This window comes from Archocentrus centrarchus, chromosome 14 (genome assembly GCF_007364275.1).
Source record: "Archocentrus centrarchus isolate MPI-CPG fArcCen1 chromosome 14, fArcCen1, whole genome shotgun sequence".
NCBI lineage: Eukaryota > Metazoa > Chordata > Actinopteri > Cichliformes > Cichlidae > Archocentrus > Archocentrus centrarchus.
In genome coordinates this window covers 12,949,358-12,964,757 of record NC_044359.1, presented here as the reverse complement: position 1 = coordinate 12,964,757, position 15,400 = coordinate 12,949,358, and the positions used below count along the sequence as shown (strand labels likewise).

The following is a 15,400-nucleotide window of genomic DNA, read 5'->3' as shown; positions in this document are numbered from 1 at the left end:
TAACAGTTTTAAGGTCAGTAAGATAGAAACAAGGAAGAAGTGTACAAAGGCTAATACATATGTCCATAAAAACAAGTGTTGCACCAAACTAAATTACAGTATATCTGTCCTATATCTGCCAAATATTTATTCTGCACAGACGGTTTTTTGTTTGTTTGTTTTTTCCCGGTTTGGTATATTAAAATTTCAGGTTAATCCCTAGCTTTAGTACGGAGTTAGTATTACTGTGACAAAAAAACAAACAAAAAAAAAAAAAAACAACCCTTTGCCCCAGTTTGTAGAGATCCTTCCTCCTACTCTATGCTGCACTGTTTCCCAGTCTACAAATGTGAAATAACTGTTGAGCTGAAGCTGCTTCATGGTGAACTGCAGCGCCTTTTTTTTTTCCGCGTTGGAGAAAAATATGTTGATCCAGCCAGATAGTGGTGGGTGTATTTTAAACAGGTCACCGTTGTCACTCTTGTGCGTGTGTTTGCATAAACAGGATTAGTGCACGGTTTCAAGTGCGCAGGCCCAATAGCCACAAACATCTGGCCTCTCTGCACCCGAAGCAGGAAGGAAAAAAAAACCACCAGGTGAGTGACCCGCTGGCATTCAGACACACCGTGACAGACCAGCGGACACCTACGGCTCTCAATACCCGCCAGCCAGCCTGTCAAGGCGCATTTTCACCGCCTCCACCTGGTACGACTGGACCAATTTCGCTTCATGTAGGTAGCTATCCTCGCTGGAAATTTCTTATCCGTAAAAAAAAAAATGGTGTTCACTCACCAGCAGAAATCCGAAGAGAAAAGATGCATGGACCTTGAAAAGGAAAGCCAGAAACGGAGAGTTCCCCTGTCCCCGCCACCATTATCTATGGGCGAAGGCCACCGCAGTGGTGTCTACAACATTTCCTATTTTCAAACACAGCGTTTCACCGCTGTGTAACTTTGCTCCGTGAGAAGTCGAACTGTACCTATCGTTCACACAGCAGAACAGCAAATACGAGCACAGTCGGGCAGGCAGAGAAAGCTGGCCGCCGATTGGACGAGCAGCGCTCTCAATTCAAGAACGCATCTGCTTGGACAAATCTGATTGGTGGAGGCGTTAAAGGGCAATTCCGTTGCAGTAAGCGAACCGAAGTAGTTACACCGGAGGCAAGAATTACTTTAGCTTATCGATTGGTATGCTCTCAGTAAAAGCCCACCGGGGAAATTCAATCACAGTGCGGGAATTAAAGGAGGTTAAAGCCGCCTCATTTAATTTACCCATCGTTTTATTAGGAACAGACTTTTGGTTACTTTTACCGTCATCTTTATGATAGATTGAGGTCTGTGGAAGACCATGTGTGACCAAATTACACAAGTAAACCTGCCAGTAAGCAATAAATCAAACATAAAACATCGACTCAAGTCCATAGATAAGTCATGAGACATGAATAATAAAATAAGTACTGACGTGATGAAAAGGAATCAAGTAAATTATTTAGGGCCTTTTTCTTTTATATACTGACTGTTTTATCCAGAACTCTCTGGCCACTTCATTAGGAACATCTGTTAACATAAATATCTAATTAGCCAATCACTGCAGCAGCTCCTTGCGGGTAAGATTACCTGCTAAAGTTCAAAGCGAGCCCCAGAATAGTTGGTGCTTAGTGGGCTATTTCAGAAATTGATGATCTGATGCTATTTTCCCACACAATCATCTCTAGGGTTTACAGAGAAAATGCTTTGTTGATGCCAGAGAATGAGCAGACTGTTTTGAGCTGATAGGAAGACAACAGTAACTCCAATAATCACACAACCAATGTTTGCAGAAGAGCATCTCTAAATGCACATCAAACCTTGAAGCAGATGGACTAAAGCAGCAGATCACAAGGTACCACTCCTGTCAGCTAAGAACAGGAAACTGAGGCTACAGTTCACACAGGCTCAACAAAATTGGACAACAGAAGATTAGAAACACACTTGGAGGGTGAACTCCAGAACTTCCATCAATCCATTTTCTTCCACTTATCCTTTTCAGGGTCACGGGGAGGCTGGAGCCTGGCATTAAAAAAAAAGCATTCATCATTCAGGATGCTGGTGGTGGTGCAACATTGTGCGGGATATTTTCTTGGCACATTCTGGGCCCCTTAATACCAACTGAGCATTGCTGAAACACCACAGCCTACCTGAGTATTATTGCTGACCATGTCACAAAGCTCAGACCATCTTAAACTGGTTTCTAAAGCATGACAGTGAGTTCTCTGTACTTAGATGGCTGTGGAGGCCATCTAAGTACAATGTAGTAAAATTGGATAAAGTCAAAGTTAGCAGTTCATTAATGTAAAATTACAGCAATTACAAAAATACAGCAGCCTGCGTTTTTGTAATCACTGTAATTCCACTGTTAAATAAACTGTCTGTCCTGTTTGCATTTACAAGCATGTCTGATTGGTGGGACATCACTTGGAGCTCTCAGATGCGCTTATCCAAAATCACTGTTCACTGCTTTGGCAAGGTGCTTAGTAAGCACAAAAAACTGACATATGTTAACAGGAAACTTCAAGCAGAAATGTTTATGAGTCTAACCAGCACATCCTTCCTCTACTACAACACAGCAGTTGAAAAACAGGACTGGATCCAGGGCCTGTGGTTAAAGAGTTTGTGATGCAAGTGTGCAGTTTATATCCTGTGTAACCTCTGAGTGGTTACAGAAACATATCTGTGAAAAGTGTCCTGCAGTACTGATGACAATTATATATTTAAGGATTTTTAAATATGTATTTACAACTGTTAACCTAAAACTTTTACACCAAACAGAATGAACAATATGTTGCATTTAAGGCATCAAGTGTGCTTGTGTTTGATTTGATGCAGCTATACAGTACGTATACACAAAAATGTAAATCAGCAATCCGTATATCTTCCTCTGTTTATATAACAAGTCAACTTGATGTGAATTAGTTAATAAGGTCCTTTCATCCTGTGGTCAGGCAGCCACTGTGCATCCCATCTTTCAGCATGCTGCACAGTTCAGGCAGTCTTGCAAATTATCACAATCCATCCAGTTCTGCAGTAATTTTAGCTTGGCCCGTCACAGTGTCATGCCTGGTCACCACCTTCATCCATCTCTGCATCTGCTGGAGCTGCATTTTCTTGCTCAGGGTCACCCGGTAGGACATCTGTGACTGTCTGGATGAGCTCTTCAATCTGCTCCTCTGATAACCGTTCTTCACTCTCTTCTACAAGCTGAACACAGAAAGAAACTTAAGACAATGCAACACTAGAGCCTACTGATCTGATTTTATCTTATTTTATTTATGTGTTCTGAAGCTTTTGATGAATCACGATTTACAATCAGCAGATGAAGTTTACCAGCTTTCACGAAAATGTAGATGCTTGAACGTTCAACAGGGACAACTAGTCCCTGAAGTGCCCGGAAACAATGGAAGAGATCTGTAAAAGCTCTACAGTTTAATGAAAATTGTTAAACTGATGGCTGATGAAAGGCTGATGAAATCCATATATGATTAAAAGCACCAAAACAGCCACTCAGTGACTGCTCCATCAACAGCTGTGTTAGACTTTACAGGCTCACTTCATCAGTGCATTATTCAGCACATTTTGCTGTGGCAAAGAACAACTCAAACTACATTTTTTTTTTTTACAGTTTGGATGAGCCCAGATTGCTGCTGGGACACTGTAATCTATTGACTTTCAAACTGGAGGTGTTATTTTCATCTGCAATTCGACAGGTGTATAAAATCAAGCACAGAGGAACGCAGACTGCTTCTACAAGCATTTGTGAAAGAACGGGTCACTCTCAGGAGCTCAGTGAATTCCAGCGTGGTACTGTGATCAGATGCCACCTGTGCAACAAGTCTAGTCGTGAAATTTCCTCACTACTAAATATTCCACAGTCAACTGTTAGTGGGATTAAAACAAAGTAGAAGCAACTGGGAACAACAACTCAGCCATGAAGTGGTTACATAAAATCACAAATACGGTTAGCGAATGCTGAGGTGCATAGCGCACAGAGGTCTCCAACTTTCTGCAGAGTCAATAACTACAGACCTCCAAACTTCATGTGGCCTTCAGATTCGTTCAAGAACAGTGTGTAGAGAGCTTCATGGAAAGCTTCATGGAATAACAAAGTAGTTATCCCCAGCATAAATTGTATCCCTGGAGAGCCCGCAGAGGAGGAGGACGAGGAGGCGGAGCCAGTTGCCATGCCTTACGCTTCCTTCCAAAATTTGGGGAATTTTGGCGATTATTCCTTTTTCCTACCAAAAACTAGAGGGGATACACAGTTTATGAGGTAGGACAATAAGTGTGCATTATAGCAGGGGACACAGATTTTGGCAGATGGACAAACAGCCTGATAAACTGTGTATCCCCTCTAGTTTTTGGTAGGAAAAAGGAATAATCGCCAAAATTCCCCAAATTTTGGAAGGAAGCATAAGGCATGGCAACTGGCTCCGCTTCCTCCTCCCCTGCGTGCTCTTTCGGGTGTGGATACAATTTATGTCGAGGATAACTACTTTGGCACAACACCTGTCAGGACTTTTTTTTGGTCTTCACTCTTTGTGCTCAGTTTTTTGGCTGCAAACATATTTGTCCCTGTTTTTTCACTTTCTTCATTCCCTCATGTCCATTCCGATAGTTTCATCAGTCTTCCTCCAGGAATTTGCTGACATTTGTGAGTCCTTATATGATGCTTTGATTGTTATTCCTGATTGTTATTCTCTGATAAAGTAGTCGGAAACGCACAAGGACGGAACAGGTTAATCACAACGTTGCGGCTGCGTGGACCCGGGGAGTAGTCACGTTTCTCCAGAGGTGAACGTCAGGTTACGTCGGTTCAGAGCGACTCTGCCGCTTTCTCGTGCACGTGCACACACACAGCTGCCTGACGGCGCTCCCGGCTTAAATTCAGAGAGCGGAAAAATGATCAATCCACAAGGTTTTTAAATAAAATGACAAATAAGAAAAGAAAGGTAATTTTATCTATAATTTCAGTTAGTTTTAGTTAGTTTTTAAACTCACAATACAGTTTTAGTTAGTTATCGTTTTTTTCCTTTTAATTGTAGTTTTTATTTATTTCAGTTAATGACAATGTTTTTTCAATTTCAGTTTTCATTAACTATAATAACCCTGGTGGAGACGTGTTCTCTGGAGTGATGAATCACGCTTCTTGGCCTGGCAATCCGATGGACAAGTCTGGGTTTGGTGTTTGCCAGGAGAACGGTACTCGTGTGACTGCATTGTGCCAAGTGTAAAGTTTGGTAGAGGGGGGATTATGGTGTAGGGGTGTTTTTCAGGAGTTGAGCTCAGCCCCTTAGTTCCAGTAAATGGAACTCTTAATGCTTCAGCATACCAAGACGCTTTGGACAATTTCATGCTCCCAACTTTGTGGGAACAGTTTGGGGATCGCCCCTTCCTGTTCCAACATGACTGCACACCAGAGCACAAAGTAAGGTCCATAAAGACATGGATGAGTGAGTTTGATGTGGAAGAACTTGACTGGCCTGCACAGAGTCCCGACCTCAACCTGATAGAACACCTTTGGGATGAATTAGAGCGGAGACTGGATTTCTTGTCCAACTGACCTCACAAGTCAAAAATTCCCAGAAACACTCCTCCAATCTCATTATACATCCTGTATAATGACAATAAAGTCATTCTATTCTATTCTAAACCTTGTGGAAAGCCTTCCCAGAAGAGTTGAAGCTGTTACAGCTGCAGAGGGTGGGCCGACATCAAATTAAACCCTATGGATTAAGAATGGGATGTCACTCAAGTTCATATGTGTGTGAAGGCAGATGAGCAAATACTTTTGGAAATATAGAACATTTAGAGGGACTATTTCTGGCTTGAGAAACTGAATACTCCCTGATGCAGGTCATAGAGATGTGTGGAACAGACTTACAACAAACTACACTGCCATGTTCATTGTAATGAAATAATATTAGTTCAAATGTGATGGTCACTTTATTTTTCATTCTGTCTGGATGTCTGCAGACATCACCTGACAGAGCTGCATCTGAGAATATAAATGTAACATTAATTAAATCAAACTGAGTATTTCCAGTAGATGGAACGGCTCTCAAATGGCCCTGCTGTGTGCCACATGTGAGAAAGGACAGTTTCAATGTTCTGACCTAAATTTTATTTTCTTTGCTCACTGATTAATGTATGTACTCTAATGGAAAAGGTTAACATTTTCTAACACAAAGTTCTTGATTGTTAAAACAGGGACCCAGAACTACTGTAGAATGATCTGCCACGTTTACCAACCTTACTGAGACTGATAAATAAAAAAAAAAATGTTGCTCACACCTAGCTTAGTTCATTGTTTTGGATTTTTGTGAGATTTTTTTTGGCAATAAGAAAAAAAAGCAGAATATCAGAAGACCTATTAAGCTATTTGTAATTAAATACATAAAGTTTAATTTAAAAGAAATCTAAATAGATATGGTGATACAATTTAATTCAAAAAGACTCACAAGCTGAATTTCCACTGCAGTCTGAGGCCGGTGGTTCAGTAGCTGCAGTTTTTCTGCCCTGATGTGGGGAAAAATAACAAGTACAATTACTGTTAATCTAAAAGGTGCTGTACGTGCTTCTCAGGCAGTATATAAAGTCCTCTTGAAAACATAGATGACAGGTAATGTGACAGTCCGATCTTACTGACTTTGTGAGTTTGTGAGGCATCATAGTGGTGAGAAACTCCTTGACAATCTCAGGACTCTGTCTGCTGCAGGGCGTCTTTGACAGGTACTTCAGCGTCTGTGTAGAAATACAAACCAAACAGTGGCCATACTTTTGAAAATGTGTAAATATGATATTAGGGGGCAGACAAGGGCATGCAGAGAACATGTGCTGACCTCATACATGATGGTGTTGAGGTTCTGCTGCCCAGCGCTGTGTTTGTGCTTCCCACTGTCCTTCCTGTGCTCCTTCAGGTCTGTGAGGAGTTGGAACACCTGAGAAACACACAGATAAACAAAACTGTCATCTGTTTGACAAATTATTCTGTTAACTGACCACTGAAAACATGGAAGACTGAAAATATGACCTTACCTCATAATTGCTGAGCATAGCGGCATTAGCATTTTTCCTGAGAACAAGAAAAAAGGGCACATATAAGCATTTGTTTTTTTATCTTAGTGGATGCAGAATTTTCCCACAAGGTGTTCATTTAGTAAGCAGCCCTTTCACAGATGTTACTGAGGTCACATGTTGACAGTTCGCTATAGGTTTTTATAGACCTGACTGCAACTAAAATCATTTATTTAAATATTACAGTGGACTGCAATCTTAGATTTACTTTATTTGATTTGCAGTGCCACATACATTCACTGGTCACTTTATTAGGTACTTTATTAAGTACTAGGTTAAACCCTTCAAAACTGCCTTAATTACTCATTGCACAGATTCAATAATTCCTCAGAGATTTTGGTCCATATTGACATGATAGCGTCATACAGTTGCTGCAGATTTGTTGGTTGCACATACATACTTTAAATTCTGTTCCACTCCAAAGGTGCTCCATTGGACTAAGATCTGGTGAAGAAAATATCCCCCACACCATTACACCACCACCACTAGCTTGAACTGGACTGATCCACGTGTTCATTGATTTTTTTTTTTTTTTAACAACAGTTTAATCATCTGAATGTTGCAGCAGAAAATGTGACTTATCAGACCAGACACCTTTTTTTTGTCTTCTGTTGTCCAATTTTGATGATGTGCGTTCAGAGACGCTCCTCTGCATACCTTTGTTGCATTACTGTTGCCTTCCTATCAGCTCAAAGCAGTCTGGCCATTCTCCTCTGACCTCCAACATCAACAGCACATTCTTCCCCCAGAGAACTGCCGCTCACTGCATATTTTATTTTTCAGACTATTCTCTGTAAACCCTAGAGATGGTTGTGTGGGAAAATCCCAGTAGATCAGCAATTTTTGACATACTCAGACCACTCCGTCTGGCACCAACAACCATGTCACGTTCAAAATCACTTAAATCACCTTTCTTCTCCATTCTGATACTCAGTTTGAACAGTCTGAGCCAACATGTTTTCACGTACATTGAATAAAAATACTTTCTAGCCATGACATCTGTACCAGCGATGTACTGACTGTTCATCTTTACAGCGGATCTATATTATGTTCTAATCAACTTTCTGCTGCGTTTATTTTTTTTCTAGTCATATTAACTGGAAAATGTGGCTAAAACCTCACGCAGATCCCAACAACTGAACCGGAACTTAAAATACAGTGACGCAGCTGCTGCACCTTAAACCACAGAGTTTAGCCGCAGGTGAAATAAACAGTATACACATATTATATTTAAACTCAATGGAACTGAAATCGAATTAAATTTTAATTTAAACAGTAATCTTACACTTCCATTTCGCCTGGTGCGTTGCTCGATTTCAAACGTGTCCGTGTGGAAATGTTAGTCCGTGTTAAACGTTCCGTGGGCTCTTGGATGTAAGATGGAGGGCAGGTAGCGATAATCTGGTAAAATGAAGCTCATTCTTTGGGTTTTTGGTTAATTTGGCTTCAGGTTAATGTATGTGGGGAAAATAAAATAAATTCTGTTCATTTGTACTTTTTTTCTTTAACTATTAAAATCAGTCTATTCCTCCACTGTAATCTTTGCTTTGTGCTGCCCTCTACTGTTCAGACTATTTGACTGTACACTATTTGCTTTTTTATTCCTTAATGTTAACCTCAGCATACATAGAAAAGCAATATTATGGAGACAGAGCTTAATGACTTCTGATATATTTATATCTGTATTTGAATGTGACTCCACAGAGCAGGATCTTGGCTAAGAGGACTAAGACCATACACACAGCTGCCAGCTTTTATTTTCTTGAATCTGCTGGAGCCACTCTTCTAGTTTCAGGGTTAGAGCTCCTAATGCTCCTATTACCACTGGGACCACTTTGGACTTTACCTTCAACATCTGATTGTTCCTTTTGTCCCTGGTACTTCTCTGTTTTCATGTGTTCTGTCTGATGTCGCTGTCTGCTGGGATTGCCACATCTATCACAACTGCAGTCTTCTTCTCCTTAAATAGTGAATAAAGCAGTCAGAACAGACCCTTTTTTCTTTATGCCAGCACAAGGTCCATAAAAGCATGGTTTGATGAATTTGGTGTGGAAGAACTTGACTGACCTGTACAGAGCCCTGACCTCAACCCCATCAAACACCTTTAGGATGGAGCAGAATGAGTTAGCAACCTTACAAATGCTTTTCTAGATGAATGGGCAAAAATAGACACACTCCAAAATCTTGCTGAAAGCCTTTGCAGAGAAGTTGTTATAGCTAGGGGATCAATTTAGAATGGAATACCATTAAAGTTCCTGTATTTGGCCCAATACTTTTGTCTACATTTGTCTACATAGTAGGGGGAAATAATTATTTTATCGCCTGCTGAATTTGTAAGTTTGCTTACTTACAAAGAAATAAACTATCTCTACTTTTTTTTATGGTAGTTTCATTTCAATAGAGAGAGAGAGATGGAATATCAACCAAAAATTCAGAAAAAAACACATTAGATAAAAGTTATAAATTGATTTGCATGTCATTGAGTGAAATAAGTATTTGATCCCCTATAACTCAGCCAGTATTCTGGCTCCCACAGACTGGATTACAATCAATTACAGATACTCCTAATACTTATTTCACTCAGTGAAATATTGCCCCTGTGATTTAAATGTCAAATTCAAATGGCTCAAAGTGTGTGTGTGTGTGTGTGTGTGTGTGTGTGTGTGTGTGTGTGTGTGTGTGTGTGTGTGTGTGTGTGTGTTTTGACAAAGAAAAAAAAAGGGTAAAAAATGACAAACTTTTGCAATAGGTTTTGACGGGGTGGGCCATTAAAAATTTTTTTGGGGATTTTGTTGATTTCTGGAAGTTGCAGACAGAAATGTTAATGACATCAATGTATTACAGAAAGTAAGTTAGGCAGGCTATATTTGTTTTTCCCCTGAATGTCCTTGATAAGCAATAAGGAGCCAAGTGAAATTGCTAAACCAACACATGCACGAGTAGTCCACAAATCAAATATCTGCCAGATAAAATGAAATAAATATCAGGTAAGTTTGAGAATATCTTGCCACCTGGCTTGCCAAAGTGTCTCACTTCAGACTGCCTGCCAATATGTGGTCAAGCGGGGCCTACGAGACATACATGAGTTTGGCACTACAGGTGTGTTCCCCAAATACCTCCTTTCTCCTTTTCCAAACCTCTTCTCCTTGATGTCAATCAAAACATCAAGGAAAGGTGGGTGGGAGAATTGGTAAGGTCTTAGGAAAAGAGAAGAGTGGTGCGCATAGAATAGCTTCTACCTTCATAGCTTCTACCTTGTGACCGGAGTGTTGTTTCTCGCTCAAAATAACCTAATATCATTCATGAGAGATATGTTTGGCATACAGTTCAAAAATGTTAAGTCAGAAAGTCATTTACAACAGTTTAAATACAGCCAGTAATTTTTTTGGCAAATGCCAGAAATCACTTTTTGGCAGATGATCACTTTTTGGCTCAACACCGGCCCAGGAATTGATGTCAAAACTACAAAAATATAATTTGGTCCTTTAATTTTTTTCCCCCCATAATTAATACAATTTCTTGTGTAATTTAAATGGTTAAAAAAACAAAAACAAAAAAAGCCAAACAAACTGTATTTAAAAAGTAATTTAAAAATGCAAAATAATTGCAAAGTGCAGTTTTTGATGAGATCAGGACAGATAATGCAAAGAAATGAGAGGAGAAGAAGAAAAAGATGTTGATTTCCTCACGTAAAAGAAAAGTGGATGATGAACACAGACAATTTCAAGAAATGTTTTCAACAAATTTTTGAGTTTGGTGGACATTGATCTGTCTTATATGTAAGGAGAGATTTGCCATTCTGAAGGAATTTAATCTCAAGCCTCATTTTGTGACTAAACACTGAGAACATTATGAGATGAACAAGGGCGAGGACAGGACATAATAGCCGAGCAGCTACAAAGAGGAAAGCTTTCCCAGCAAGAACTTTTCCACAAAGGCTGCAAGGACACTGATGCTGCAGTTGAAGCAAGTTGCGTGGTTAATAAATTAGTCACTAAAGCAGGAAAGCCATTCACTGAAGGGCAGTTTCTGGATTTCATTTCATGTCCAGAAAAGAAGAGTTTGTTCATCAACGTTGCTCTGTCGGCAAACGCTGTGACAGAGTGGATTGATGCGTTATTAATAGGGGTGGGACTCGATTAAAAAAATTAATCTAATTAATTAATCTAATTAGAAATTAATCGCATTTTAATCACATTTCAGTATTTAACATGAGAATTATTGATTTAAGTTTGGTTGATGAATGAACAGAGGTGGGAAGTAACGAAGTACAAATACTTCGTTACTGTACTTAAGTAGATTTTTAAGGTATCTGTACTTTACTTGAGTATTTATTTTTCTGAGTACTTTTTACTTTTACTCCCTACATTTTTACACAAGTAGCGGTACTTTCTACTTCTTACATTTTCAAAACAGACTCGTTACTTTTTAACACGTCAGGGAGAAGTTTGCGTTTCCGGTCAGTGCGCCGTCAGTCATCAAGCGATCTGAGCCTAAACGGAGGAATATTAACATATAAGAGACAATCGTACTGGCGTATCCTCCATCATCGGGGCTTATCTCGTACAAAGGGATTAAATACACAAACCCATGTAATTAATGTCTCATTTATAGCGCTATAATCAGGGGTCACAGCGGGCCGGACCGAATCCGTAAGTTATGCTCGCAGGACATAAACAGCTTAGCTAGCGCTACTGAAGAGGAGCGAGCATGAAGGGAGTAACGTGTGGCAGGTAAATGCAACGTTTCTAAATGCTCAAAAAATATCAGCAAACACACAAAGTGTGTGCAGTTTGTCACACAGTGTGTCTGCTAGCTAAAAGAAGAGCTGCTGTATTTCAGGGAGAGCAAAGAGAGAGAAGTTCACTCAGAGATGGAGAAAGAGGACAGGAGAGGAAGAAGAGGTTAGAATTAAAGGTAAGGACTGGAAAATAAACTGAAGTATGCTGACTTTGTGTAATTCAAAGATTGGATGAAAATACTGCAGTTTAGTACGTAATAAACAGGTTATCTAGTTGTACTGTATTTACAGTAAAGCTCTGTGTTGGTGCACTTTGTGTTCATTATCAGAGTTACAGGTTACATCAGTGCAGCAGAGATGAGTTTGAATCAAAGCTGCTGATGCTGAGATTCATTTACTGAATCCAACATTTCTACAGCCTGTATGCTGTCAGTGTAGGGGATGGAGATCAGCTCAGAGAGCTGTGAAATACTGGGTTACATCTTTGTGAGTTCAGTTCATCCACACAGAGCAGTAAACCTCAGAGCAGCAGCAGCAGGTCAGCTGATCACAGCCTGCACACCAACATCATTTACTGGAGCTCACAACAGAAAGTTGTGATTCTTCTCCCCATGCAGAGCCACTACAGCTGATCTTAGGGTTCCTCCACCTTCTGAATCCCACTGTAACCCCTGAGTATCCTCATGTTGGTGTTTAGGTGGAGGCACAGTCACCCTCTGCTATGGAGGACACAGAGAACAGAGCTGTGTTTAAATTCCCTTTCACAGTTTGTGATTCAAGCTGAGTGCATTCATTAGAATTAAAATTTAGATTGGAATAACGTTTGTGTTCTCATGCATTATTTTATATTATTACAATAATATATAATAAGGTTCAGTTAGCTTTACACAAAAATAGCAGGTAGAAACGTCCTCCAAAGAGCTACTTTTACTTTCTTACTTTGAGTAAATTTCAGAGCCTGTACTTTTTTACTTTTACTTAAGTAAAGAAGTTGAACCAGTACTTCGACTTTTACCAAAGTATTTTTTAACCCAAGTACTTGTACTTCTACTTAAGTACAGAATGTTAGTACTTTTGCCACCTCTGTGAATGAATCAATATATATAAGGTTACACTTCAAAATCTTGTTTATTTTCCCACCAGTCTACTACACAGACCAACGAAGGGTGGAAGTGCTCCTGTGATAAGCAAACTCAGCATTTTTTTTTCCACCTGGAAGTTTCTTGTATTTAAATTTCCCATCCACCAGCGTAGTCTCGTAGCTGGTTAAACGGAGAACGAACTTTTGCTCCTTTTTGTGATTTAATTTTAAATCTTTAATTCAAAATAAGCTGTTAAAACAAGCATAACACATTTCAACATCAAGGAATACAGCTGAGATAATGATTAATTTCCAACCAGGGGCGGGCTGGGGTTAAAATTCAGCCCGGGAGCTTGGTTTGGAGAGGCAAACGGACAAACCATAATTTTAAGACAAGAGAACTTTATTTGCAGGTGCAGACTGCACCTGTGGTAAGGAGAGCTGCAGCAGCCAGCGCTGCCGTGCTTAATTGGGTAAAAAAAAAAAAAAAAATTCTGATCACTGGCCGTTCGGGAAACCTCCCGAACCTCCCGATGGCCACCAGGCTCCTGTCTGAATGAGTTATATCTGTGTTTAACTTCCACTCAGCGTCGAAAACCAGCGGGAGGTTGAAAATGATGTGACGGCAGTTGGACGTTCTCTCCGGCTAAAGCGAACCTGGGTAGCCCGGTCAGCTGACAGCTAGCGAGGGGAGCTGCTGGTAGAGCAGCGGCAACGGACAGCTCCGAAAACAGCGGAGCACTTTTTGCAATTAAGCGATATGAATTTGGACACAGCTCATAACGCTAATCACATTGTGCGTCGATATAATCTGTATGCCTGGACTCCTGCAGTGAGAAACGTTCCACGGTGCAAAGTGCAATTAAAATGCGTTAATTTTTTTAATTCGTTATTTTCCCCCGTAATTAATTAATCGTAATTAACGCGTTAAAGTCCCACCCCTAGTTATTAAGTAACATCTATTAAGAGTTACGGGCCAGAGACCTACATTTCAATGCATACTCTGTGGTGTTTTATGAAGTACTGACAAAAATGACAGTGCTCAGCAATTTTCATCAACACTGTAAAAGAATAAACAAAATACATCTGTTAAAAAATGTAAAATGTCCTGGTAATTTTTCGCCAGGACATTTTCCGTTTTTCTATGGAAAGTTCACAGACTTTTCTGTAAATAGTAAAATGTAAAATTCTGTAGATTTACAGTATATTTTGTGTACAATTAACGGACACTTCTGTTAATAGTAAAATGGAAAATTCTTTTAATATTACCAATAGCAAGCAGTTCTTTTCACTTGAACTCATTACATGTACTTCTTTATATCCTTAAAATAAATCCATCCATCCATCCATCCATTTTCTTCCGCTTATCCGGGGCCGGGTCGCGGGGGCAGAAGCCTAAGCAGAGAAGCCCAAGCTTCCCTCTCCCCAGCCACCTCCTCCAGCTCATCCGGAGGGACCCCAAGGCGTTCCCAGGCCAGCCGAGGTACACAATCTCTCCAGCGTGTCCTGGGTCTACCACGGGGCCTCCTCCCGGTGGGACATGCCCGGAACACCTCACCCAGGAGGCGGCCAGGAGGCATCCTAATCAGATGCCCGAGCCACCTCAACTGGCTCCTTTCGATGTGGAGGGGCAGCGGCTCTACTCCGAGCCCCTCCCGGATGGCCGCACTCCTCACCCTATCTCTAAGGGAGAGGCCAGCCACCCTTCGAAGGAAACTCATTTCTGCCGCTTGTATTCGCGATCTTATTCTTTCGGTCACTACCCAAAGCTCGTGACCATAGGTGAGGGTAGGAACGTAGATCGACCGGTAAATCGAGAGCCTCGCTTTTACGCTAAGCTCCCTCTTCACCACGACGGACCGGTGCAGCGTCCGCATCACTGCAGAAGCAGCCCCGATCCGCCTGTCGATCTCCCGTTCCCTTCTCCCATCACTCGTGAACAAGACCCCGAGATACTTAAACTCCTCCACTTGAGGCAAGAACTCGTTCCTGAGCCGGAGATGGCACTCCACCCTTTTCCGGCTGAGGACCATGGCCTCAGACTTAGAGGTGCTGATTCTCATGCCAGCCGCTTCACACTCGGCTGCGAACCGTTCCACTGCGAGCTGGAGGCCCCCCCGTGATGAAGCCAACAGAACCGCATCATCTGCAAAAAGCAGAGATGAGACTCTGAGGCCACCAAGGAAGAAGCCTTCCGCCACCTGGCTACGCCTAGAAATTCTGTCCATAAAAATTATGAACAGAATCGGTGACAAAGGGCAGCCCTGACGGAGTCCAACACCCACAGGAAACAAATCCGACTTATTACCGGCTATACGGACCAAGCTCTCACTGTGGTTGTACAAGGACTGAATGGCCCGCAACAATGGGCCAGACACCCCATACTCCCGCAGGACCTCCCAAAGAACACCCCGAGGAACACGGTCGAATGCCTTCTCCAAGTCCACAAAGCACATGTAGACTGGTTGGGCAAACTCCCACGCACACTCG

The 15,400-nt window shown here is 41.1% G+C and overlaps 1 protein-coding gene across 1 annotated transcript; it reads right to left on the bottom strand.

Annotated features, from left to right (window-relative positions):
• Nucleotides 1–2,236: 2,236 nt before the first annotated feature.
• Nucleotides 2,237–8,425, bottom strand: LOC115792356 (DNA-directed RNA polymerase III subunit RPC9-like). The gene is made up of 6 exons (XM_030746852.1): nucleotides 8,374–8,425; nucleotides 7,050–7,086; nucleotides 6,854–6,952; nucleotides 6,661–6,755; nucleotides 6,473–6,530; nucleotides 2,237–3,215 (listed from the first exon to the last, which is right to left on the bottom strand). The coding sequence occupies exons 1-6, from the start codon at nucleotides 8,379–8,381 to the stop codon at nucleotides 3,069–3,071; spliced, it is 444 nt and encodes a 147-aa protein (XP_030602712.1). The 5' UTR covers nucleotides 8,382–8,425; the 3' UTR covers nucleotides 2,237–3,068.
• Between the last annotated feature and the right edge of the window lie 6,975 nt (nucleotides 8,426–15,400).